The sequence below is a fragment of the Etheostoma cragini genome, chromosome 4, assembly GCF_013103735.1.
Source record: "Etheostoma cragini isolate CJK2018 chromosome 4, CSU_Ecrag_1.0, whole genome shotgun sequence".
NCBI lineage: Eukaryota > Metazoa > Chordata > Actinopteri > Perciformes > Percidae > Etheostoma > Etheostoma cragini.
In genome coordinates, this window is record NC_048410.1 from 18332360 (window position 1) to 18359976 (window position 27617).

At 40.1% G+C, this 27617-nt stretch overlaps 1 protein-coding gene across 4 annotated transcripts in view; it reads left to right on the forward strand.

Annotated features, from left to right (window-relative positions):
• Positions 1-3064: 3064 nt before the first annotated feature.
• itga7 (integrin, alpha 7) overlaps positions 3065-27617 on the forward strand; it is a 33746-nt gene continuing 9193 nt past the window's right edge. For 2 of the 4 annotated variants that reach the window (XM_034868913.1, XM_034868911.1), the window contains exons 1-11: positions 3065-3580; positions 16897-17024; positions 17745-17824; positions 18101-18356; positions 20747-20878; positions 25303-25510; positions 26271-26467; positions 26729-26817; positions 26937-27064; positions 27289-27384; positions 27552-27613. In XM_034868913.1, coding sequence (XP_034724804.1) covers positions 3363-3580; positions 16897-17024; positions 17745-17824; positions 18101-18356; positions 20747-20878; positions 25303-25510; positions 26271-26467; positions 26729-26817; positions 26937-27064; positions 27289-27384; positions 27552-27613 — 1594 coding nt within the window. In that variant the 5' untranslated portion in view covers positions 3065-3362. Of the gene's footprint in view, positions 3581-16896; positions 17025-17744; positions 17825-18100; positions 18357-20746; positions 20879-21569; positions 21678-25302; positions 25511-26270; positions 26468-26728; positions 26818-26936; positions 27065-27288; positions 27385-27551; positions 27614-27617 lie in introns of all 4 variants that reach the window. The other 2 variants (XM_034868912.1, XM_034868914.1) reach the window with 2 other exon arrangements.

Below are 27617 nucleotides of genomic sequence, written 5' to 3' on the forward strand. Positions count from 1 at the left end.
TGTTATTGGATATCAGAAATCAACCCTTTTGATCAGGTTTAAGATATTCAGGATGCTGAGTCAGGGAGCTGTGTGTGGGAGCAACCGCTGACAAACTGCCCATTGCGTGCTCTCGCTCAGACCAACATGCTCCCCAGATATACAGGCATGATGAACTTTCCCACATGCTAGGAAACACAAACAGCCTTGACAGAATTATTTATCTTTCAATATTTCTCAATCTGTTTCATTACTAAAGATGAGTGATAACAAGTTTCCAACATTAATCATATTTTGTTGTTTTTCATACTAAATACGAGTGTTAGCAAATTTCCAGTTAAGGTACAAAAGACTGACTTACTAGCTGCATGGCTCGAGGGATGGCAATGTCGGTTGGTTAGTTTGGTCAACTACCGAGCTACAGACTTAAATATCTCATCCAACCGTCCCAATATCATCAACCTTTGGATAGATTACCATGAAATTTAGTGTGGACATTTGCTGTCCCCAGTGGATGAAATTCTTTGTTGACTTTTCTTATAGCACCACTAGCAGATAAACATTTGCTGTTTTCTGTAAAATACTTTGACTATTGAATGGATTTTCATTACATTTTAATAATTCTGGTGATCCCAGAACTTGGCATTTAATACCATCCTGAAGTAAAAACTTTAATTTGTCCATTTATGACTAAACACCTACCAAATTAATAAAATTAAATACAATTTCATCAGGCTTAGCTTAGTCTATATCCACAGTGTTCTACTTCCAGGATTGCTCTGTTGCAGATTGAAATTCCGCTGGATTTCACTCATTTAGGCCGGATATCCGTTGCCTTGGGCTTTCTTTGTGTTGGCATTTTTAACTCCGGTCGATTTATGGGCACTATGGTCAACCTTTTTTTCAGATCTCTGCAAGGTAAATCCAGATAGCTAGCTAGACTATCTGTCCAATCTGAGTTTTCTGTTACACACTTAAAATCATCTTTGATGTACAAGTTCCTCCAAAACAAGTTCCTTCCCAAGGCTATTTTGAAGAGGCACAGTTGCTCTGTGTGGCGCTCAGGGCCACCCAAGACGATTGTGATTGGTTTAAAAAAAATGCCAAGGTCTGGCAATGTGACTCAGGTGCTCTTTGTGTTTAGTGCATATGAATGCATGCTAACACCCTAAGCCATCCAGCTAAATGTTAGCATTGTCATTTTAGCATGCTGACATTACCATTTAGTTCAAAGTACAGCCTCACAGAGCCGCTAGCATGATTGTAGACACTTTCAAGTCCACTAAAGATCACCCTCAGAGCCAACAAATAAAGAGACTTATAGTAAAACAATAAAAATATCTTATTCTGAACTTGTAGATACACTCATGAGTTGCCAGGGTGTTAAATTAGCTAAAACTATGCAGTCTAACACAACAGTCCTGCAGTAAGGATGTAGCTTGTGCGGATTATTATACGGAGGTGAGTATCCGATTCAGCCTATTATCAGTGATGTAAATGGGTTGAACAAAATAATAAAAACATCTGTCAGTATAACAAAAAAATTGGCTTATTGCAGGATTTATTGCAAGACTGTTGTATTAGACTACATTTGTTGTTGGTCTACCTAGATACAGGTGAGTTTATGAGCTCATCAGATCTTTTATAAATACTACATAAGGGCAGCAGGGGGCAGATAGAGTTCAACACCAGAAGCTGGTTTATGATGCCAGCTTGATCACATGAGAGGAACTTAGTCTCATCCTTTCAGTGACCTGGTGTGTCAGACATTGATGATAGTGCCAAAAGACACTAATCATAGGTGAGTTTTAATCCCCCTTAATTATTGTGCAAGTTTTCTTAAGAAGTTTTGCTGCCTCTTTGTCAATGCTCAAAGATATCTTCTGCATTAGATTGTACACGTGTGCCTTATAAAGTGGCCACTGAGTGTTTAGCATGAACCAGAAAAGCTCCACAGAATGAACTCTAGTTCTCAATGTCTTTTTTTGTGTTGGTACCGTAAAAAGTAGAAGTGCATTTTTATGCGTTGTGGTCCTAGTGTGTTTCAACCTCTGTAATCAATGTTCATCAACATCATGTTCAATCAACATTTGCATCTTCATTTTAATATTACAATATAACCTCCGTCCCCTGTAGGATCTACTCTGCACAAACAAGTCAAACCAAAAAGTAAAAAATACTTACAGTAAATATATTCATTTAGCATAATAGCTGCATGTGAAATTTTCAACACTAATTCAAAACATGAATTTCATCCCGTAATAGCTCACTGGCTAAAGTCCCATCCCTCTTAGTATTTCATTTTCTCACGTTGTTGGCTTGAAACTGTTGTGTGTGTGAGGTTTATTGTGTGGAACAGTTGAGTTGACACAATGACAGCTGCACACAGATTGACTCGAGACAAACAGAGATCAGCTGGTTAAAATAGCAGCTGTGGATGAGAGGGCATAACTGAAGAAGACTGCAGCTATGTTGTTTGTTTGAGGTACTTGCCTAGAAACATCATTGGGGTAAAACACTTGTACATGTTACATACTAGTGAATAAATAAAAAATCACTTAATGTGCTTTGTTGGAGTCCTGCAATTTTCCTTAGCAAATGTGTGCACTGGTGTCAAACTGTGCATAGTTAGGCCTGTTTGACTCCCATTCATTGCAGATCAAGTCAGACCTCAGGGCTTTCAAGCCCAGAGTAGGAAAAATAATCTAAAGGTTTTTGATCTGTCTGGCTTTGTAACTTCTAAGTCTGAACTTCAAGTTTTCCATCTTTTATGCTCCTCAGATCCACAAGCACCTGCAGCATAGTGTGGCCACAGAAAGAGACACTTTGGGACGTGTGAACTCAAACAGATAAAACAGTCTGCTCTCTTTTCAGCCTCTCTTTCTCTCTCTTTCTCTCTCTCTTTCTCTCTCTCTCTCTCTCTCTCTCTCCATTCAATAGCCTCCAAGTATCCTGACAACCTTGCCTGGTATTTTGGCAGCAGTCCCTTGAGTGTTGATGTCAGCTGAGAGAGGGGAGGCAGGGAGGGACTGAAAGAGAGAGGGGAGGGGGAGGAGTGAGCGGGCTATTCAAGGCACTTGTCCTCTGTCTCCATCTGAGCATAGAGGAGGGGGAGGCGCACATGCATTGAGAGAAACTCACAGACGCACACACACGAGTGGCGGCCACATTTTCACAGCCTGCTCTTCAGACTGACAGCAGCAAACGAAGTTGAGAGGCAGCACGAAGAGAAAGAGGATTAGAAACAAGGGAGGGATCAACAGAGGAGACGAGACGGCAAAGGATTTGCCCTCTTTTATCTATCTGGGAGCCATAAAAGGGTTCTCCCCTGTACTATTCCTGAACTGAACTGGCTCTGCTGCAAAGAGGACCTGCACCCTGCCATGGCAGCCCTGGCGGGACATGGGAACACTGTCTCCCTCTCATCTTGTTCCTCTCATCGTTGGACTACCCTTATCTGCGCTCTGTTGTTCCATTTAGGCAAAGTGTGGGGCTTTAACCTGGACACTACTCACACACTTCACAAGTTGGGAGACCATGGCACCTTTTTTGGTTTTTCTCTAGCACTTCACCAGCAGTTAACCCCAGAGCCTCAGAGCTGGTGAGTGGGTGAATGCAGCACTAAGCATGTGCCCTGTGTGTCCTTATTGACTTTTTGTTGCACCTCACATACTCAGTGTGTATGTGTGGTATATTCTCTGCACCTGCTCTTCATGCAAAATGTTACTATACCATGAATTTAAATCTTTAGGGCAGTTCAAAGCTGAAATTTGAGTTGTGTGGCTGCTACAGTCAGCATTTCTGTGCTGCACCAGTCCTCAGATTTGCTAAATCATTGTTACACATAATCATCATGACTCTGAACTGGATGCAGGAGTTTCAGCATGTTTATGTGCAGCATGTACAGCAAGAACAGCCTGAGCTCGGCGTTAATAGACGGTGATTTACAGTAAGTGGAGAGTGGATGAGAGTAAGCTTGTGCTGAATCAGCTGGCAGGCTGTGATTTCTGAAGAAAAAAAGGGTGATTTTTCCTGAGCAGTTCAGGTTAGATGCTGACTTGGCACACACAAGAGAAGTAGAAAATGTGTCCTATAGTGTGTCGTGTGTATGTGTTCATGGATGAGATGTGTGTTTGCTTCTCTTGTGTTTATTCTGTGATGTGTTTGGCAACAGCTGTTTTGCTGTGTCTTTTAGTGTGACTGAACCCTTAAGCCCTGTTTCCATCTTCTTGTCATTATGCATAAAGTATATACCTATAAATATTCACATATACTGTAAATCTTTGGAAATGTTCAGTGCATGACGGTTAATAAGAGACAATCTTAATATATCTCTCCTGAAGCTGTGCAATTAATATTTCATCTGATGAGGCGCCAGAGGGAACAGTTTTGTAAATATATCCATAGGATTTTAAAGACAGCTCTGTACTGTATTGTCCACTACAAATTCAGTTAGAATAGGTATAGCTAAACATTCCTACATGTTTCCAACTTGCACTGCAATGCACAGTAATGTGATATATAAATGAAACCAATGGTGGAAGAAGTATTCACATTCCAAACGTGAGTGACAGTAGCAGTACTACAATGTAAAAATACATTAAAAGTTACAAATTTGAAGTCTTACTTAAAGTGACTACATGTAACTTTTTAATGATTGTGAAACTGTAATTTTTCATCTGATGATCGTAAATGACGTGTTACAGGAAACAAGACTTACAGTGAAAAGAACGCTACTTTTATAAAGTTTTGTATTAATGCCTTTGCCCTGGTCCGATTTTTCCCGCAAAGTCACAAAATGATTTTCGGCAGGTTGGAAAAGCCTTTGTTAAGTTATCCAGCTAAAGTTAGCAGATTTCTTTATAGGCCATATTATATTCTGATTTTATTTTAGAAGTTATCTGAGTAAATTATGGCTGATTCTTGGGACGGAACATCACAGAAAGAAGAAATTAAACAAGGAACTACAAGCTAAAAGAGAAAGTGAAAGATGAAAAGTGAAACCCGAATCAGATGAAGACAATTATTGTAAATGATTCAAAAACGTTCCCGAATTGACCCTATTTCTTTCATAAAATAACTTCACAGTGTCCAATGTTGTTGTGCGCCAGTAGCCAACATTAAATTACTTACATTTAAAAAAACACTACCGCTTTTGTCCAAATCTTCCGCTAGAATCAACACAAACTAAAAGTTACATGGCCACTTTAAAGCTTCAGTGCGTAACTTTTTGATATTAATGGTTGTCCGTTGCATTCAAGCCATTGCCAAATGAGTTGATACAAAGCTATACATATACTTCCTCCGTGTCTTCCTTGGTTACTAGCAACTTTGTGGAGGAGGGGTGGAGGTGGGGAGCAATCATGGAAGGCTTGTATCATGTGGATGCGGCGAAAGTTTTGTTGTTATTAATTAGAATTCAAGACAGAAATTACAGACTATAGCTTGAAGAACTGATACAAAATGAACAAAAAGTACTCAAAGTATCAGAAGTATTTGTTTTAAAACAGCCCCTGTCAGTGTTAAACTGTATAGTATATATAGTATGCTGATTGAGTTTTTGTTGATTGTGTTTATTGAATTCATGCTCACAGTTAAAACAACTGAACAAAAGCAGGATTTACATCAGTTTAGAGAAATTGAAAGTCTAGCCCTAGATAAATCTAATAAATAAATATACATATTAATTACACATGTGTACCTATATACTCAAACAAACATCCTCATTTACATAAACAGCCATCCACTTTAACCATTAAGTGCCTCAAATACAGTTAAATACTAAAATACTACTTTTATTTTGTTATAGTTTTAGTTGCTTTTAATCTACATGACAATGCATCATATTTCATAAAATGAAGCACGGGAGTATGGGTAAAAAGTACAGTATTCCCTATGAAATAATGCTGGGTGGAAGTATGAAATTAAAAAAAAAAGAAGAGGAAATAGAGGTAGCTCAAACTTTGTCATTACTTTGCACCTGTGAATATAACAAATGCAACACTGAGGCAATATACACCATTTAAAAAAAAAAACTTCAAACACTTTTTGAATAAGGGGAGTTATATGCTACATGTCCCTGTTTTGAAGTTCCATATATAACCGTTGGCTCCTCAGTTTACTCAGACTGGAGTCACCCTGTCGCCTGGTAAGACCAGGGGAATGACATCAGCATTCACACACACACAGACAGTTGGAAAGTGGAGTGATGTCACTTCTGAAACCTGCTTACTGTACAGAAGCATTCCTGGAACTTGTTCAAAAAACTGACTCTGAGCTAAAAGTATTGTATCGTGCTCTGCTGTGGGCCATTTCAAAGTGCTACAGAGGGAAGACTGAGAAAATGTCCATGCTGCACCAGTGGAGTTAGTGCTAGGAGGAGACAATCAATAAACTAATTGATGTGCTGATGTGATGCACCAACTGGAAAAGAGTTGGATGAATAATGTGGTTGCTAGTATGCTGTAGCATCACACCCACTGTTTTAAAAAAATGACTTCATGATGATTTCATCCTATACCAAATCTGTACATGACTTGCAGGGCTGTAGCCACAATTTTAGAAATTCTGAGATTATTATTATTATTCAATTTCCCAACATGAAGATCTTTGTTGAGTGAAAACCATGTATCTCCAAAAAACACCTTTTCATGAGCTAATGAAAGTAGCCCTGGTTTCATCTTTTTTAGGTAATCCAATGCATTTTTAAGTGGTTAGAGTAAGACGTTGTTGTTGTTGTTGTTGTTGTTTCACATTGTCATACAATATTATGCAAATTTGCTGGTTCCTAAACCCACAAATTCCCAGAGAAAAGTACAAAAATCATGACCTCAGAGTCCTCACTGTTACATCCCCGATAACATGGGGATTTCATCAGCAGTGTGGACTGTAGGAGTTCAAAACATTTTGACTTGATTTAATTGCACTCTCAGTCAGATAAATATATTATTCACACAGCAACAGAGACATTATCTTTCCTGAATAGTACATTAGTTTTTGATATTGCCCTCTCTAGGAGCTTAGTTTCCAAGCTGCTCCCATCATCGTCTCTGCTCTTCTAATATACTGTCGTGAAACAGTTTGCCTCAAACGTATTGTAATTAGATGCTATTGACTCATTTTCTCTTTATATCATGAAGGTTTGGGTTACTGTCGCCAGTGGCCACACTGTGTTGTCCTCATTGTGTGTTGTGCCACCGGAGTCAATGGTGAAAATGATATTACTGCTTTGATGCTATAGTTCTGTGCTTACTCATGGCGGTGTGACACAACCCATAACGTTAAAGTGCTACTAGAAATCAGCTTAGTCATACTGTCACCTTTTTAGAGTATCACCATCTCTGGTTTTGGAGTTGCACTGGGACTTGGAATTTGTTTCCCTAAAGCAGTGATACTTTTGCTGGGTTGCCCGCCAACCATTTTCCAATTCACAATCTAAAATAAATGAATTCACACTGGGATTGTTTTTGTACTTTGAATGTAAATAAGGTGCCAGATTGCATAAAAATGATCACAAATAGAGCTTGTTCACCAAGAGCCATGGGAGAGTCCTTACAGTAACAACCCTCTGCACTTGACCTCAATAATTTGAAAGTAAAGGATTTTAAAGAAGATGAGTTATGGGCCTTTTGATGTTTATTTTTTTTTTTTTTCTGATTAATATTAATTTGTGTTTATTATCTAGCCCCTGCCCTAAAGCATCAGAGGAGTTGTGTGTATTTCTTCAAAGGAAGGACCATACAGTGTTGGGGCACAGACATTCAGCTTCAGACACAGCTGGAAGGTCAATGGAATGAATGCGTTTTTGTTCAGTTTTACAGTTTCCCTTCAGTTCAGACTCATATCTACCCCAAACCCTACAGCTCCTTTTCAGTATGGTAGCAAAGGTCAACCCCATGTGACACAATGATCTCATATTGAGTGGTCTGCTGTACTGAGATTCTGTTCACATGTTGGGAGGAAGTACGCCGTACATAAGAGCCTCACTCTGGCTCCCCGGATTTCTGTAAACTTTATATCATCTCTCTTGGTTGTTGCTGTGGTCCTGAAGGCCCTAGGCTGAACTGAGTAGGCTTCTCCTGCTGCTGCTGCTGCCAGACAGAAGATGAGATGAGAGGGTATTTCAGTCTGAGTTATGTGTGCTTCTGCTATTTATACTGAAATGAGCTGTGCTTCCGCTAATAGTTCACTGCTTGGTGAAGACAGGAAGCCCCCTTATCCTCGGTTGTTATCCCACAACTGCCAATCTAATCTTCCAAAAATCAGCTCACTGCTCATACCACTCATTGCCGTACCATAGCATCATGCAGCATGACTAATTAAAAAAGAAAGAAAAAAAAGAAACACGCTGCAATGTTGATGTTCAGGATTCAGGATTCAGCTGACTCTACATACTGCAAACTTTTAATGTCATACATAAATATCCTTAAAACAAAACCCTTGACACAATGATAATGCATGAAGCGATCTGCATGTATAAATGTTTAGCTCACAGCCAAAGGCCTGTAAACCATTTTGTACCTAAGACGTATGCTGAAATGCATAGAGACCTGCTTGATTTAATGTAAATGTCTTTTCTGTTTGAGAGTGCTTTGACAAAGGTGGGGGAAGGCAGTTCTGCTTTGGTGCACATCATCTGTGATGGATCTGGCCTTGAAAGACATCTATTGTGCTATTGTGCTTACTCTCTACTGACCCAGTTGTTGGCCTTCCTTTTGTTTTATTTTATAATCATAGCAGTGATCGTCTTTCTGAACTTTTATTGGCAAATGAATACTTTGTAACAGTGTCCGTCCCGCCCCCCCCCCAAAAAAAAGTTAGTTTTGGGGCGCAGCAAATCCCCACATTGATAACATTATTACAGTGTGACTTACTGTCAGGCTGCTGATGTCAGTAGACCTGCTGTTGGCTGTGCTGCATTGCTATTAGAGGTAAAGTACAAAGTCTCAGGTTGCAGTGAGGTTCGTGTTTACCATGGACCTGCGTTGGTGCTTTTCTGAGGTGATTCAGTCCAGGGGGGCCAATATACAGGTAGCCAATATAATCCCAGACATGTACAGTAGTCTGTAGTCTTGTCACAGTCACTGCCTGTGTAAGGATCTCAAACAGAGATTTCTGAAGCTGAACAAATCCTCTTACTGAACTGGAGGCTTGATCAACACTTCTTAAAAAACAAGAGTGGCGCGTGGAAGTGATTTTTGGAAGACCTCCAAAAAGGTTACAGAGATTGCAAGAGAAGACAAACGCAAAAGTTCAGAAACTCAGCAGTGTGCGGGTTTGAGACACAGCAGGTATTTGTTTTAAAGTGATAGTTTCACATTTTGGATGATACATGTCTGCTTATTTGTTTTCTTGAGGAGCCTGAGAGTTAGATAAGGAGCTTGATATTGCTCTCATGTCTGTGCGCTAAACATCAAATTAACAGTTAGCCTGGCTTACAGAAGAATGCTGTACATAATTGTGCACATTGAACGCTTTAGAGGTGCTGGCAGGTGGCTTTTGTTACCTTCAGCTAAGCTTATTGTCTTCTGGCTTTAGCTTTAAATTTACTATTCAGGTATGAGAATGTAATCTAGGCCTATCGTCTAATCTAACTCCCATCAAAAAAGAAAAGTAGCATATTTCCCCAAATGCAAAAAAACTAAAGTTCTTAAGTCTTTAACTTTAAAATCCACACTGTGTTTGCCCTATGAGTCAAACACAATGCCCTCTGTGCATTCCTGTACCATTTATGTTGTATAATACACATATATATGTGTGTAAATGGGGCCCAGCATAACTGCCTGACACATTCAAAACACAATAAAGAATTTCTGTGGTTCATTTGCATTAAAATAGCCAACTAAAAGCTGCTTTTTCAGCCTCAGCTTGAGAGTTGAGAATAAACCTTCCCCCTTTTCCCTCCCTAATTCAATTCATGATTTTTCTCTTGCTCTCTTTCTCTTGTTGCTAGACCTTCTAGAGGCCATTCATGTGAAAGCCTTGTAAATGTAGGCGCTCACGCTGCTTATTTATGTGAGAGATCAGAAGAGCAAAGGGTATATAGCATTGACCAGGCGCGCGCACACACACACACACACACAATTAATGCTCTTTACTAGCTCCCACTTACTCTCTGTCTATTTAACATTCTCCCATTCCTCCACGCTGGGCTGCATGGACAAAAGCTCGGTGGGAAGCAGCGCTGCTTGGCTGAGAGCTTTCAGGAATATTACTCTGCGGACCACGTGCTCACTAGAGGGAGAGGGACAATCTGCAGACCGACTCAAAAAGGAAACACACAATTTAGATCTGATGGAGGTGCAATACCTTTACAGGAGAAGCAGGAGCTGATTCTTCATCTTCACTTTACACATATACGGCAGATAAAGTCCTGAGAAGATTTCTGGCATTTTGTAGCATTTAAGTACACATTATTATCATCTTCTAACTAAGTACTCCTGTTTGACCATGCTATTAGGTTTGCTTTCATTGTCACTTGATAAAACAATTCAGCGGTTAAAGCGTGGTAGGTGTAGTATCAGTTGACAACAAATATGGTATGATGTGTGGGGGGAGGGGTCGAGGGTTTGATGGTGACGGAAGATGCAGGGATGAATAAATCATTGAAGGCCACCCCTTTGATTAAATATGTGTGTGTGTGTGTGTCCACACGTGTGTTTGTTTGTGTGTGTGTGTGTGTGTGTGTGTGTGTGTCCACACTTATGTGTGTGTGACAATTAGTGTTGACTCTGGTAAATGCCAAGTTGAATCAATCATCTAAAGTAACCTGATACAGAATACAGAACAGTGAAAAGCTGACCAGAACAGGAAATGACAAGGGAGGAGGAGGCTTTCTGTCTGCAATTATTAAATAAGATTTGCTGATTGCTTATGCAGGAAAGTCTTTGTATAAAAATTGTCTAATTGGTCTAATGCTTTAACTTTAAAAAAAATGATTTGTGCAGATGCCCTTTGCGTCATCACTGTTACCTGCTTATCTTTTTTAATTTCCTCAAACAGTTGTGGGTTAAAGAGGTCCACCAATGTTAGCATGTGTCATCCTTCTTATCATTTGTATGGTTTAAGTGAATTAGCCACGTAGCCTGTTTCTCCATGTGCAAGCATATATAAAATAAAACCAAATAATATCTACATTTGTAAAGGAGTAGTTTGAGATTGGCCCCACATCATGTTTTTTATCTTATTGATATAAAAAGGAAGCCAAGCAGGAGCTGATGTGACTAGAATGACAAAGCAGCAATTAATACTGTCATCACTTCAATCTCTCGCTGTTTCCTTCATTAATTGTAACCTCTATGTATCTCTGTCTTTGCATCTAAGTCTTGCCTTAACACACACACACACACACACACACGCACACACACACACACACACACACACACACACACACACACACACACACACACACACACACACACACACACACACACTGAACGTGATTAGTTTCCTCCAGGGCAAGACATGCAGGTCGCACCTGGAAACTGTAGATTGATCTGGTGCGACTTATTGTCACACCTGTGGTCTGTGACTCTGACCTGTGACTCTGTGCCATGTCTGTCCAGAGTGTTTCTCTGCTTTTCACCCAAATGTAAAAAGATGGATGGAGAGAAAAGGAAAGAAAAAAACAACAAAAATACAGACAAATTATGTGAATCAGACAATGTTTCTAGATAGATGGATCAATAGATGGATAAAGGGGGGGAAGAGAAGGAGGAGATTAAAAAGGGACAGTGGAGGGCTGATGTAGAGGTTGTGTCTTCTTTATACTTTGGACCTGAGGGCCAATCATTACCCCATCCATGCCTGGAAATGACTGTTCACTTATTGATCAGTAATGGGGCAGGTGGTGACCTTAGGGGTTGTTAAAGATGCATGTGAAGTGAGAATGGGGTTACCATTGTCTTCTGAAAGCATGGTGTTTGTACCCTTCTCTGTCCTGAAAGATACTGTCAAAATTGGAGATGAAAGTTATAAAGCCTTTTTTTCTTAAATTGATTTAAACTGCGCTTTGATGTCCAAACAAATTGTTTAAGCAGGAAGTTATGTCACATCCGTGGCCAGTAAACCACAATATCCCAAAGGGGTTTTTGCATGGCCTGGCAGCTGTTTCTGTCTCTCGTTTTGCCCTTTATTGTGCATTCCCCACCCCTTTCCCTTCTCTGCCCACAGTGGGAGAGAGTTGAGATGTTAAAAACATGATGATTCACAGCTTGGTCACCTCATTCTCAGCTGCCATTTTCTCATCGGCTAAACTGAAAGGAGATACTGGAGTCAGGTGTGAAAGCATGCATTTTTTTTTGAAGGAGCTCGGTTTTATGAGACTGATTGTCACAGCCGACATTGTTTGACGGGCTGCAGTCAGTGTGCTGATTCATAGTTTACACAGTTGTTTCACAGCCTTCTGTTGCCTGGTGTGTATCAGCGTATCAGCGTGTGTGTGTGTGTGTGTGTGTCTGTGGGTGTGTGTGTGTATTAACTATGTTCAGATCCATTTGTCCACTCATGCCTCTATTAACGTCTGCATTATTGCACATGTTTTCCTTTGCGTATATGTATGTATGTATGTCTGTATGTATGTGTATGTGTGTGTGTGTGTGTTGGTGTGGGTTCCTGTTTTTGAGCCAGGTCAAAGGTTACAGTCTTTCCTCAGGATAACAGAAGGCCTAAAGAGCCCCTGGCCCCCACTCTGATCCTGCAGAGCCACTGTCTATGGAGCAACAGCCTCGTGCTGTGCTCTCACGGACAGATGTCAAAGGATGTGAGCAGACAGATCAGGAGGGATCAAATGTAATGATCCTTTCACAAATATTGGAAATGTTTAGGGTATATTTGATTCAACATTTCACAAACTTTATTAGCTTTCAAAAGGCCCACGCCTGTAAAATTCCGGGGAAGGGTTGGGTTTGAAAAAAACACTTTGTATCAGCTGTTAAAAGTTTCAGTCGCTCTTTTAAATGGAAGTGTGAAAAAGCTTCTGCCCCCTTAAGCACATTGTTTGAACGATGTGAAGTCACATTGAAGCCCTTTACTAACATAGCTTATATGTCCGTCTTGTTAACATCTGAACTGCTTTCCAGTCTTTTTTCTCTCTCTCTCACACGTCTCTTTTTTTCAAGTCCTCATTTTTAACAAACAAACTTAACGGGACTCCAGGACCTTTTCTTGAATGTGTACTGGTGTGTTAACATTCAGACATGCAAGCATTGCCAGTTGTTTTCAGTACCTAAGAAAAGGCAGCCTTGTTTTTAGGTAAATATCAGTGTGCTTTTGAATATGTGAAATGGATTTTAGTTTTTGACACAAGAGATGGGGAATTTTGTCAACCTAGGAGGATCATGCAGCCTGCAAAAAAGCGTAACAGTTGACTTCATTGGAATTTAAAAGCTACAAGTGCAAGGATATAAGGATAAGCTACACATTGCTGGACTTGCTGGTTCATTTTTCATGGTTGTGAGTCATTGTAAAGAGAAGATGGACCAACTCTTTTGGGTGTAGCTGCTTTTCTTATTGCATTGCTTTCTTGATATTTAAAGTTGCTGGTCTGGATAATGGTTACATGTGTGGTGTATTGTTATCTGTCTCTCACATGTAATCTGCCTGTATTGGAAGCTAGCTAAACGCAGGGATGTGACTCCTGAGAGTGGGGGATGAGTGAAGGAGGATGGGATTGTGTGTGCGGATGGGATTTGTATGGGGGAGGGTTTGAGAGGATCGTGGATGGTGCTGGGGTCACTGCACATGCTTCCCTCAGTGAACACATGGGTGTGACTGCAGTGTAATGAGGACCCTGTGTGTGATTGTCATGCGTCTGTGATGATTAGCTGGAAAAAACAGCATGATTTTTATCACAGTGGAGGGGTTTTAACAATGTTGTTTAATACACTTTTAGTTTTTTGGTGACAGCAGCTGATCAATTAATCCTTGTACTGTATACCATATTCATAATTCCTAGTTGCAACTAAAACCACATACATGTAAAACACAGTATACCATGCCTCAAAAATCTTCTTCATGCTATGTTGGTCAAAAAATAACGCTGCACAAAGTCGCTAAACTATTGTTTTTGTTGTTTTGGACCACCAGAAAACTAGCAGGTCATCTAGGCGTCACCTAACGGGGAGCCCTTTAATAAATACATTTACCATTAAGACATAATAATAATATAACAGTATTCCAATTTAAACAGGAAAGAGCTTCGCTGAGATTGAAAATCTCCCTGCCAAGTGCCCTTGCCAGGAAAGCGACAACACATACCAAGATAAAGCTCAGAGGTTTTTGTATGGGATATCAAAAGTAGGACTATTAAAATGAATAGTAAAAAGGAGCGCCACCAGAACTGAACCATGGGGCACGCCTTTGCTCACATTTAGCATGGCTGTAAACTCTAAGCCTTGTTTAATCAGTTTGTCAGGGAAAGTTGCTGTTGCAGACAGGGCCCAGGTACATTATCTAATCTGTATGTACAACCTGGCAAAGCAGGTTACAACAGTCACAATGACACACACACACACACACACACACACACACCACAGGTTCTGTGGCATCACGATTCATTGTTGGATTTCTGTAAATAACATCAAAGAGTATGGTCCAGACCTGCTCTTTATAAAAATAAAAGCGCTGTGCAATAACTGTTGTTGTGATATGGTGCCATGTAAACAAAATTGAATTGAATTGAATTGAATGTGGGTATTTCACTAGACACCATCACTGTTGGGTTCAAGACCCTGATATCTCCCATTCAGGCGCACAGCAGCAACAACATACCCACAACCACTCATGTTACACACTCACCCACCCACACACACTCAATATCAAATATGGGTTTACTGAAAGATGAGCTTGGCAGTGGAGATCATATTCAGGCACTGACTCAATGCTGAACAATGAAGTGAGCTAAGAAGTGAGTAAAGGACAAAAAAATGAAAGCATTCAGTCATGACAATCTGTGTCAAATTTGGGACAGGTGTGCTTGTCAGTATGTTTAACTCAGTCACTTAACTTGGTACAAACAGATTCACAAAGAAAACCTTCAGGGCTGTGACGATGGTTGAAGACACACAGACACCATAACCTTATTCTCTTGTATTTTTAGACTTTTCAAACAAAGTTGCTTTTCATTTTCTGTACTGATGAAGGGGAATGAGTGAATGCATGTTCTTAAATTGGGCCGCTACTAATGATTTTTTTTGACATTTTATCTACTCATATTTGAGACAGTGGAGGCATATTTTGCCAGGAACTACAAGTAGTTATTCATTCTAGATTAAATGAAAAAAATATGAAGCCAAATTAACACAGTGTAAAATTCCCTTACACTATCCTAATCCTCACTCTCTTCCACTGTAAGTTTTTGTTTTTTAAGTGCTGGTTGGACCCATTAACTTAAATGACAATAACGTATGTGCCATCTACATTACGTATTTTATGATAAAAGTAGAGATTTGCTTCTTAGCCCTGCTTCTAATTTATGCGTGCCCCTTGACTTGAAAGATGGCCATGGCCCCTAATCGTTTAGTTTTTTGCGCTGCATATACTTTATGTCTTTTATGGTGTTTTCTCCCCAAAGAATAATTTAAATTAATGTTTAAGCACATGGACAGGTTGGGAGCAATCCAAATCTCCCCAAATACCGGCAGTGTAAGAGCTTAACAGACCTCCCACCTTGCACCCTGACACCTGCCAGTGTGTCTGCACATGTTAGGGTAAAGATAGGTATCACCTCAACTCCTAACATAAACCAGAGCTCCCCAGGAATGTCGAGCTATGAGAGGGGGATTGGATCTTATCAGGTCTTCTTTAGTGATACCTTCTTCCTCTTAAATCCCTTTAGCTTAATATACGTTTGTGTTAGCTTGACCCCTGTTTAGTCAAGTGTTTGTATGTAGACCACCAGTGATGTGTAGCAGTTGTAATTTCACATTACCTTTGTGATCACTTGGCTCTGTGTGGCTGTTAGGGTTTCTCACTCATTAAGGTGAGGGGGATCATCCCAGATGCATCGCACAGCTGCACCTTAACAGAAGTACTTGGAAAGAGAAGAAAGTAGAAAGTAGAGCTATCTGGCACTCTCTGCAGTATCAGAGGTAGTTTTTGTGTCAGTGTTTGGTTATGATTGTTTGGACAAGAGTGAGGACAAAGGTTTTCTTCCTTACGCTGGATGAGAACTTTTCACACAGGCATTACAGCTAGTACACCACTGTAACTATTACTGTATATGTAGGCAGCAGACACACCTTGCAACTGCTATTGTTGTGGCACCCAGTTAAAGGTTTATCCCTCTCACTTTTTTCACATTACAGTACAATCTGCTCTTTGTTCTCTGATCTATCCCCTCGCCTCTGTTTCCCCAAGTCTCGCTTCCATGCATAGGCCATGGCTGACAGTGTTGGGTGGAATGTAGCTCAACATTCAGTTTTTAAATAGCATCCTAGCCTGAATCAGCCGCTCCTAATAAGGCAGAGGGCAGGGACACTGACCCTAAAATATCAGCAACCACCTCACAGAGAATAAAACTTTTCCTTGTCTTGATAGTGTAGGGCGATTGATGATGAGCTACAAACAAGATACAGTACTTAAAGACGTCACAGAGCTGTTTTGAATCAACTTAAGTCAAGATAACATATTCAACTGTATGTGGTGTCAGCAGGACTTGAATAGCTTGAAGTGCAGGTGTTTGTTTTTCACAGCAATGGTGGATTAGGTCACCTAAGGCTAAAGTGTGAAATTAGCCATCGGTCATGTTTGAAATAATAACGTCAATAATAGTGTTTAACAACTGCAAATACAAGTAGAACTAAGACGATATTTTTTTGTTGTGAACTTATGACACATACTACGGTTAAATCAGCAATCAATCTTTTTATTATATTAACATTTATTACAATTAAATGTTCATCGTGATGTTTTCTTCAGGATCCTGGTTGGGGCACCGCAGGCAGCGGGGCAGGGCCCGCTGACAGGCAGCCGGCCAGGAGCCTTGTTCAGGTGTCCAATCACCCCCGAGGAGTACGATTGCAAGAGAGTGGATATTGATGGAGAAGGTGAGTGTAGAGCTGAAACGATTAGTCAGGTAATTGATCAGCAGTGACAATTTGCTGCTCATCGAATGAGCAACAATTGTGACAATCAACTAGTGATTGTACAAGCCAAAAGGCCAAAGAAAGATCTGTTCTAGTTTTTTGAGAATGTGAATGTTTGCTGTTATTCTTGTTATTATTATAGCTTTTTTTATTATACCCTGAACTTCTAGGTTTTCAACTTTTGGTCAGAAAAATTTCTCACAGGCTATAAATACATTGATAGGCATTTCAATTAATTCAGAAAATAGTCTTAATAATAAATGAAAATGATTGGTTGCAGGAGATTTCTTTTTAGTATACTGCCTGCGCTTTCTTTTTTTTTTTTTACAGAGATCATCAACTGTATAAGTTATCGACTTTATCTTTCCTCTCGGACTACATTTAACCTGAATAGCTTTCTAGGTTCATTCATTTGCTGCAAGATTTACTGATTGTAAAAGCCATCATACCTTTATATTCGAAAGCTTCTAACTAATGTTGTCATTAAAATGTACTTACTCTAAATTGTATGCATACTTAGTAATTTGCATTGCATTATTAAAACAGTACCCTATAATCTTACCTTGATTACTCAGTTGAATAACAAAGTGCTGTTTGCCTACTGTGGCTCGGATCCTAATTGGTTTACAATATGGAAACAGCTACAGTATGATTACCGTTTCCTTCTATGTTTTCCCTCAGTGAGTCTGGACAGAGAGAACAAAGACAACCAGTGGCTGGGAGTCACTGTCAAGAGTCAAGGGATTGGAGGGAAGGTGGTGGTAAGTGAAGACCAAATCCTGTAAATGCATCAGTTCAGGAAGCTTATTCTTTGTTGTGTTAAAAAATAAAAGTCTTGTTCTGCTTCCAATGATTGAGCTGCCATTGATTTGCAAACATACAAGGCCCATTTTCACAATTGTTTCATCCATAAAATTGTACTAACTTTTAGACCTTCATGTATGAGGCTAAAGAGTTGACTTTCTGAAAGAGTCCATTCATTTCTTGTTTTTCAAGGACAGTAAATCCTTATAATGCAGTTTCCTGTCCCTCACCAGACCTGTGCTCACCTGTATGAGCTCAGGCAACGTGTAGGTCAACCTTCAGAGACTCGTGACCCCATTGGACGCTGCTACGTCCTGAGTGAGGATCTGACGGAGCGAGATGACCTGGACGGAGGGGAGTGGAAGTTCTGCGAGGGTCGGCCGCAGGGACATGAGCAGTTTGGCTTCTGTCAGCAGGGAATGTCCGTCAGTTTCACCCCAGACAACAACTATATTCTGTTTGGAGCTCCAGGAACTTACAACTGGAAAGGTAAGGGGTCAGATTGACCTGCAGAGGACAAAGGAAAACAAGGCTGTGAAAAAGCTGACATGCTACTTCCAATGGAGAGATTTGTACCATTGTAAACTGTTCTCATGAAAAGATAAGCACTGTAATTTGTATGATTTCCACATTATTCATTTTTTTAAACTGCTGCTGTATAATAACGCAGCTGGCCATGTAGGGATGTGCTCGGGGTGATTGGGGGCGTTTTTCAAGCTCCACTCTCTTTTCAAGGGTGCAGAGTTTGCTTTCCGGGGAAAACAAAGGCTTTCTCCCAGGAAATGCGTTTTCCTTCCTGTATTGACAGCTAGCAACTGCCACTCTGTAGCGCGGAGGTCGGTAGCCGATGCCATTTGACCAGTGGGCAGTCCTAGTTTTTGTATGATATCATACAAGAATGCGTTGACTATTGTGGTCTTGCAATATTAAAGCCTCTGAACACTCAAACAGATGTTTTCAGTGGCTGATTAGCATTTTGCTCAAGTTGAAGGCGGGCCAGAGCGTGAGTCAAAAGTCTTTATCTAACAAATAAGAATGAAAAAGGTGTGAATTGTGCCACCCTAACAGGTGCAACAGATCTAACAGGTGACTCAGGAAGATGTCAACCCACTCAGTCCTGGAAAGAGGTCTAATCAACCACATTAACCAGAAACACCTGTGTGGGTGTTCAGAGCCTTTAAAGCTGCATTGATTAATTTTAGAACACTGGGCAACAAGAAATCTGAAACTTTGGTGTTTAACACATTTTAACTCAATCTGAGAGCTTTATTTTTGCCTTCTCAATATGTTGTACCTAAATTGTGAGCATACAACTTCAGCCTTGAGTATTATTACTATTTTTATCATTATATCAATTACCCCACTTTTGCACTTATTAGTGCTGCACCGTTATTGTGTGCCAAACGTTAACCTTTTTGGATTTTAGGATGATGTTCATTGTTGAATACTGTGAACATTTAAACTGGATATAAAAAACAGTAGAAGTTGCAACTTATGTGAGCCAGAGAAGATGGCCAATCCACACAAACTGTCTAATTAAAACAGCACTGTAACCAGGACAATTAGTAATATATAATACAAACAAATTGAATTGATTTATAAACCAATGTAGTGATTGGACATGGCAGTGGCATGCATTTAATTAAAGAATGCACTGAGGTTTATGTGGTGCAGCAAGCAGTTACTGGATTGATTTATATTGTCTGCAAATGAGATCAACACGGTGGCCGACAGGGCCAAACGCCATGCAATCTAAGAAAACACATGCAAATGGACAAAACACAAGCAAATTAAGAAAACAACTTCATTAATTTGACAAAACTTTAGCAAACGCGCTATACACAGAACTTAACCAAATACACAAACGAACTGCAAATACACAAAACACAACCAAATACACAAAAAGCTGCAAACACAGAAGCGATACATAAAGGAAAGCAGATGCAACAAAAAACGCTGCATACAGATTACACAACGGACGTTCTCCAGACCTCTAGAGGGAGCACTAAGTGGAACAGCTGATCTTCGACCCCACGGGAGAAAGCGCTCTGCATTTTTATTAGAGTCTGTTATGGCTGCAGCCTGGAGACCTCCTGTCTAACACCTCCCGTTCATAGACTGTATATTCAAATAATATTATTAACAAGAGGTATTGCTAATTAATAGTCCATGCTCCCGTCTCATGTCCTCCCGATTGTTGCCATCACCAAGTTTTGACTTTTCAAAATAAAAGCTTGCATCTGGTCTTTGCACTTTGGTGTTTTTGATGTTTTTGAACTAAACGGTACGGCAATCCTGCTAACGAATACAACTTTTTCAGCAGATGTCTTACTTACAACACGATGGAAAAAGCAGTTTTGTGTTTACATGTTCGGGCAGAATTTATTCTGTTTGATAAATTCCAAGGTATCTATGAAGCTGTCTCCATGACTGGTTTACAGCACGTTTGCTAAATGCTGCGCACACGTTTTATTAAATTAATGAAGTTGTTTTCTTAATTTGCTTGTGTTTTGTCTATTTGCATGTGTTTTCTTAAATTGCAGTGCGATTGCCCCTGTCGGCCACCGTAGATCAATGTCTTAATTTGTCTCAGTTCATGCAATTGACACAGTGTGTCATGGACTCAACTCTCTCACTTCCAATGCTTTGCACAAAAGAATAGGAGTAGCTGCTTATGACTGACGCAAAAATAAATAAATTTTAAATGGTTCAGGAAAATCTTTAAAAAAAAGAATAAATCTCATGAATTTTTTTTGCATTGTCTTTATATACGGAACAGATTTGGGATATGTGTGCTACAAGCAATACGAGTGTTAGCATTCCGATGTCTGCAGTGTGTGCCTGTTGCTTTTCTGTGGCCTCACATGTTTCCATTCCAGGTGAGATGCGGGTCCAGCTCCTAAACCAGACTCTGCTTGACCTTGGTTTCTATGACGACGGGCCCTACGAGGTGGCAGATCAGAAACAACTTAATGCCCAGCTCATCCCTGTGGCTTCCCACAGTTACCTGGGTAGGATTTGCCCTCCCTGCTCGCTGCTGTCTGTGCACAGCAGAGAAAGAGAGGGTCGGTGGAGGGCGACACTAGGGCTCGGACTGTACTCAAAACCACAGGAGCTAGTAATGGTAGCAGCTGCCAAACTGCCTTAAACTAGTCATCCCCTGTGGATTATTATTGGATGAGTCTGGATCTGTGTGTGATTCACAGAGCCCTGAATGTGACTCCACCACTGCTTTCCCGTGTGAATGTGGGCGGACATTTGAAAACTGTCCAGACCGTATTACTGGCTCGACATGAATCTATGATGCCAGCACAGTTTGGACTTCCTCCCTTTCATGAGCAAACAAGGGATCTATTTACAAATTATCCCAACAACAATGATGTTATCCTCATTCCATCCACCACCCTCTAGCACAAGAAAACACATTGAATAGGGTGGTGCACAACCAGTCAGGGTGCAGTCTGAGCCTGAAACGTTGTCTCTCTCCGGCAGGTACCCAGTGGTTTTACACTACCGCTGCGGCACCTCAAAGACAAAACACCAATCAATCACAGCCTGTCTCACTTGCACCTCCCTCTCCCCTTCTTTTTCCACTCTTTTTCCCCACCATCACCATTTCACCACCCCATCACTCCTCTCCCACACTCGTCCCTCCATCTCTCTTTCTCTCTCTGTCTTTCTTTTTCCTGTCTTGGGCCATAGGGCTCTTGTTCATGGCTAGCCCCATTGAAGATGCTCTGCTGTACAAAACTCTGGAGCCCTCCAGCCGGCCCACATCGTTTGAGGATGTAGCTCATAATAGCTACTTAGGTTTGTAGGCGTGAGCTGTTTTTGTTTGAACCAGAGTGGGCTTGTAGTGAAAGTAGTCCTCCTCTGTCTTCGTTTTAATCCTTTCTGCTAATTCCAGATAGATTTTTAATGTGTAATCTGTGTCCTACGTGGGACCGTATCACCTGTACTGTTATAAAGAGACAGCCATCCAAAACTGGAAGGTCTCGGTAAAACTTAATTTAATTTAATTTAATTTAATTTAATTTAATTTAATTTAATTTAATTTAATTTAATTTAATTTAATTTAATTTTTAGTATTAGAATTTTTCACTATCTGCATTTTGCTGCTGATTTGACATTGGCAGTAAGGTGGTTGTCTCTTTTTGTAGCAGCAAGGTGGTTGTCTGTTCTGTCTGTAGATATCTGTTGCCTGTAGTGTGTTGGTGTTGAGTCAGTCTGCATGTGTGTTGGTATGAAGCTTTCCAGGTGGTGGTGGTATTCTTTTTAGTTTTCATAGTTTTACTAATTTATTTTACCTTTAGAAAAAGAGTCTTACGCCAAGCTAGTGGCTCTGTGAGGCTGTACATAGGAGCAAAAGTGTTTTGAGCTAATCGCTAAGGTCAGCGTGCTAATATGCCAACAGGGTCACACGGCAGTTTGTAAAGTGGTCACGTTAACTTTAATTGATTTGTGTACACGGACATGTTTATGTCTTTTTTTTTTTCTTTGGTAGTGAGCGCATTTTAATCTAAAGTATTTAGATTAATCCTTTTTTCGTGGTGCTCAGCACGTAATGGGAAGCATCTACACAGAGTTACAGTGGTTGAGTTTAGGAAAAGAACGATACAACACAATCTGCGGTCTATGGGGTTACGCGCAACAACAAAGGGAAAAGCGACAACAACAGGACGGTTGGGTTTAGGAAAAGAACATCAAGGAAATTAGTTCCCAGGGTGAAAGTCCTGTGATGTCCCATCCAAAACCTCAACCAACCTCCATGCGCGGATTTTCAGCTTTTCATACTACTCACTACCAAAGTTGTGCTGTGATTATAAAACATGCTTCCCATTCAAATACATTAGATTAAAGTTTGTGCTCACCAACACAAAAAAAACGAGACTAACGTGTCTGTGCACACAAATTAATAGATTAAAAAATGTGACCATTTCACGAACTGCCTTGAGACTGGGTTGAATATACTCACAGTGGTATCATGTCGGTAATAAGAAGGTGACATTTGTTGGCTTTAAAAACAAAGTACAGGTGAGGCTGATGGGAATGTCAGGTTTGGTCATAAACTCAAGTACTGGACACACAAATATTGACCTGAAGATGGTGTTATAACATAGCTAAATAAAGTTGAGGGATCACCAACGTTGTTACAATTCATTCTGCGGGGATCATAAACGTGGGTACAAAATGTCATGGTAATCCATGTAATAGTTGTTGACACAGTTTATTCAAAACCACAAATGTCAACCTCAAATTAGCAGTGGAAGAAATGTCAGAGGATCACCGAAGTCATTAGGGATTCATCATCGGAGAACCATGAATGTCTGTCGAGAGTACCAACCCATCTGTAGATATGGAGATGTTTCACTTGATCTTTGAACACTTTAACCTGCTACTAGAGGTAAAGCCAGGAGTTCACCAAAGTCATTATGGTGATCCATGAAATATTTGTTGAGATATTTCAGTCTGGACCAAAGTGTTGGATTAAAGTTGATGTTTGTTATGTTATGAATGTCTGGGTATTCAGTTTCCATTTGTAGCGACTCATCGTCTGCTTAACACAACCTATTTGTTGTTATACTTCCAGTTATTACATTTCATTAAGTCTGCCATAAATCTCTTTATTCACATACTTCCCAGCCTGCTTACCCTCCTGCTCTCCACATTGAGCCGTCTCCTTGACAACGCTAATTCCCACATGACCTTTAGCCTTCCTTCATAACTCATGCTTCCCTTGATCTTAACCAGGTGATATGCTACACATTTGCATGCTTACTAAAATGATAGAGACAACGTTGTAGCTTTTTCTGATTATTAACTTGCTGAACCATCATTCATCCAAAATGTCAACAAATTCTAGTTCTTTTCCTATTTTATGTTACCAGTGTAAATGACATTTCAAAGAGTTTTACCTCCACCAAGGCCAAATAAAATCCGGTCGGAGAGAAGAAGCTCTTTATTGCAGGGTGTATGGTCAAAGCCTGGTTTTCATGAGACTTGATCCCACATGTCCAGGTGGAACAACAAAGGCAAAGATTGCAAAGGTTGTTCAGGTTTTCTTTCTGTAATTTGTACCTCTCAGGTCAAAACAACATTTATGCTTTAGTCTTTAAAAAATAAATTTAGAATAGTAAAAGAGTATCCAACCTATTTAAAATAATTTCTTCAACCAAATAAGGTGAAACCAAACAATTAAGCTCAAGATTCAGCTTTATTGTCGTTGCAGCACATGACTGCACAATGAAATGTTGCTGCATCTCCCTCCATGCTACTCAAAGAACATATTTTGATGGACCAAAACAACTAAATAGGTGACAGAATTGGACAAAATTTAAAAATAGCACTGAAGGATGGGATAATAGGACAACATATACACGCAAATGATATGTACAATATGCGCATTATCACTGTAACTTGCAAGTTATAGTGCAAGTACTTTACCATTGTTGCAGGGCCCCTTTAAAAACCTTTTGCTGCCTTAACTCTTCATTTCCAATTTATATTTATAGAGACAACCTTGTAGCGAGCCTGTGTTAAAAGCCACCCTGTGTGGAAAAGTAGCATCTTTGTCTCCGTCCGTTGGTTTTTACAGGACCCGCAAAGCTAACTGTTCCATTCCTCACCTGCCACCCTGGAGCTGCCCACTGTGTGTCTATGTTGTGTGTCCCCCTGCATGTTTATTCAGGACCAACAAATGTCCCCCCTCATGTCCTGATGGATTATTTCACACCCTCTCCTCTGCATGCTTTTAAACCAGGGATGCAAATGCATGTGGTAGCTTCTGTTTAGGTGAAATGTTTAATATGATGTTCTGTTATTCACAGCTTGATAAAAAACATTTCAACACACATCTGGCATGAACAAAACACACACACACACACACACACACACACACACCTCCCCCTCCCCTTTCATTCTTTTGCTCTACCTGATTTATATGCAAGCACACATTCCTTTACACACACACACACACACATGCAGACGTACACTTTCACACAAAAGAGGGATTGCTCTAGGTTATAAATCTGATTAACGTCCACCCATTGTGTTTCCATCCGGCCTTCGCGTGAGGCATCTGATACAAAGCAGCAGCGTCGTGAATCTCATGAGACATTAGGTGAAGCTCCATACATCTCCTTCTGTTACCGTCACAAACAGCATTCCTGCTCTTACCCGTGGATGCATAACCATTCGCCGGCCCCCAGCACTCTTCAAACACATGCACACAGGACATAAATACCCATTATGAGTTTGGCGTAAAATCAATAGTCACTCAAAGCACGCATTTCATTAGTAAGAAGATAAGCAGAACCAGCCACACAGAGAGGAGACGAGCCCCCGAGCCCCTCTGTCAATACTAACCCCTGATCCTTTCCTCTTCCTGGCCCCTGTCTTCCCCTCCGTCCTGCCTTCCATCTTCTTTTTCTAACAGGGTTTTCTGTGGACTCGGCCATGGACATAATGAGCCTCGGGGAGCTGACCTTTGTGGCGGGTGCACCTAGGGCCAATCACACAGGGGCAGTGGTGCTGCTGAGGAAGGACAATGTGTACCGACTCGTGCCGCAGCACATCTTCTGGGGGGAGGAGCTGGCTTCTTCATTTGGGTACTCGGTAGCTACGACAGATCTGAACAAGGATGGGTAAGGAGTCAGTCCAGATGATCATCTTTGATTAGATGATGCCAATAATACACATGTGTATATATAGAGCAAGTAGAGACAAGTATTGTTAGGCTAAAGAGAAAAAATAAAAATAAAACGTAATACATTTTTCCAAACAACAATTGTGAAATGTCTTTTGTAATGATGATCTATTTTTCAAGATATATGTATATTTATTTTTTCATAGCAAGATCTATTTATAATCTTAAAACGAAATGTGCCGTTTGGCAGAATTGGCCCTGTCAGTGTTATATTTCTAGATTGCTGGATAACTATTATGGATGACATAAGTTCTTTGCTATAGCTGGTTGAAGTTGAGCTGTTAAAAATTGCTTTAAATCATTTTGGGCAGTTTAATCTAAAATTATGCATAAATTGGATATATTGATACACATGTTTTATGTGTAAAGTCTGACTCTAAAAAGTAACTAGTATCCATAGTTGTAATATAAATGTAGTTGAGTGAAACATTTTCCTCTGAAATGTTGAGGAGCAGAATTACAAAGTAGTGTGAGATGGAATTCAGAAGTAAAGTACAAGTACCTCCAAATCAATTAAGTACAGTACCGGCATTAATGTATTTAGTTGCATTCTACCATTTGGGGTAGAGTAGATGAGACATAATGTGTTTAAAGAAAAAACTTTGTAAGAGGTTCTAGGGTCTCCTGAAAACTGCTTCATAAAATATCATTGATTACAATTATTATTATCATTTTTGATTCTCTGTTTCTGTTCCTAGCTGGACCGACCTGATTGTTGGAGCTCCTAATTTCTTTGACCGTAAGGCAGAGATTGGTGGAGCTGTGTATGTGTACCTAAACCCCTTCGGTCACTGGGACGATCAGGCTCGACCCATCCGTCTCAATGGGACATACGACTCCATGTTTGGAATGACGGTCAGCAACGTGGGAGATCTGGACCAGGATGGATACGGAGGTGAGAACAATGTATTTTCACACAGTTCATCATCAGTTTCACTTATGGAAAGGGACTTATTCTGTTCAATTTCTGAGGCTGTTGTTTTACATAAACGGGGATTTAAATGGTTTTAATTCATTCCTGAGGTTTTTGAGCAATGTCGTTAGAGCAGTGACTAGTTTCCCACTTGTCCTTTACATACTGTGGTTTCTGTTTTACACTGTAAATAGTGTAATTCAGTGTTTTCACACTTTTTCAATAACTTCTGTATCTGTTCAGATATTGCTGTGGGAGCACCGTTTGATGGAGACGGCAAAGTTTTCATCTACAGAGGCTCAGATGCTGGAATAGAAACTAAACCTGCTCAGGTGAGTTTCCCAAAGAAGTTTAGGAATTAGCTAACAGAAGAAAGGAAAGATTACAGGAAGAATAAAAAAGGAATAGACCAGAGGAATCAATATCTTAACAGTGTTTTTTATCCCGTCAGGTGCTGGATGGTCGTGACTTTGATGTGAGACGTTTTGGATACTCCATCTCAGGCAGCTTGGACATTGATAATAACCACTACCCAGATATTGCAGTGGGCTCTCTTAATGACTCAGTGGTCCTCTTCAGGTGAGAAAAGACTTATTAAAAACCCAAATGAGAACCTCAATTTGATAACAGCACGAGTTTGACAGGAACCATAAATATGTATTATTAATATTGTTTCATTTATTGTTGGAAGAAAATTCCAAATCTAAGCAGAAGCGTTGCATGTTTTTTATCTATTTTTATCATGATTTAGTCATAATTTGTTCTACCTGACCCATCGTTTTTTGTTTTTGTGTGTCCCCAAGGTCTCGTCCAGTCATCCATGTGATCAGAGAAATAACTATCGATCCTCAGTACATTGATCTGGAGCAGTACAACTGCAAGGGCAGAGAAGGAGTCTGGTACGTACTGATATAATGACAAGTAATCCAAGATAACTAAAACCCAGATTTTAAAACTGCCAGTGTAATTTTGTCTGTGGTTTTCTTTTCAAAATAAAGAATTATTTAAATCTATACTACTGTTTAAAAACGGCATGTTTTTAAATCTGCACCGTGTCCTTTTTTAGCGTGGAGGTCAAGGCCTGCTTCACCTTCACAGCCCACCCAGAACACTACTCACCACACATCAGTAA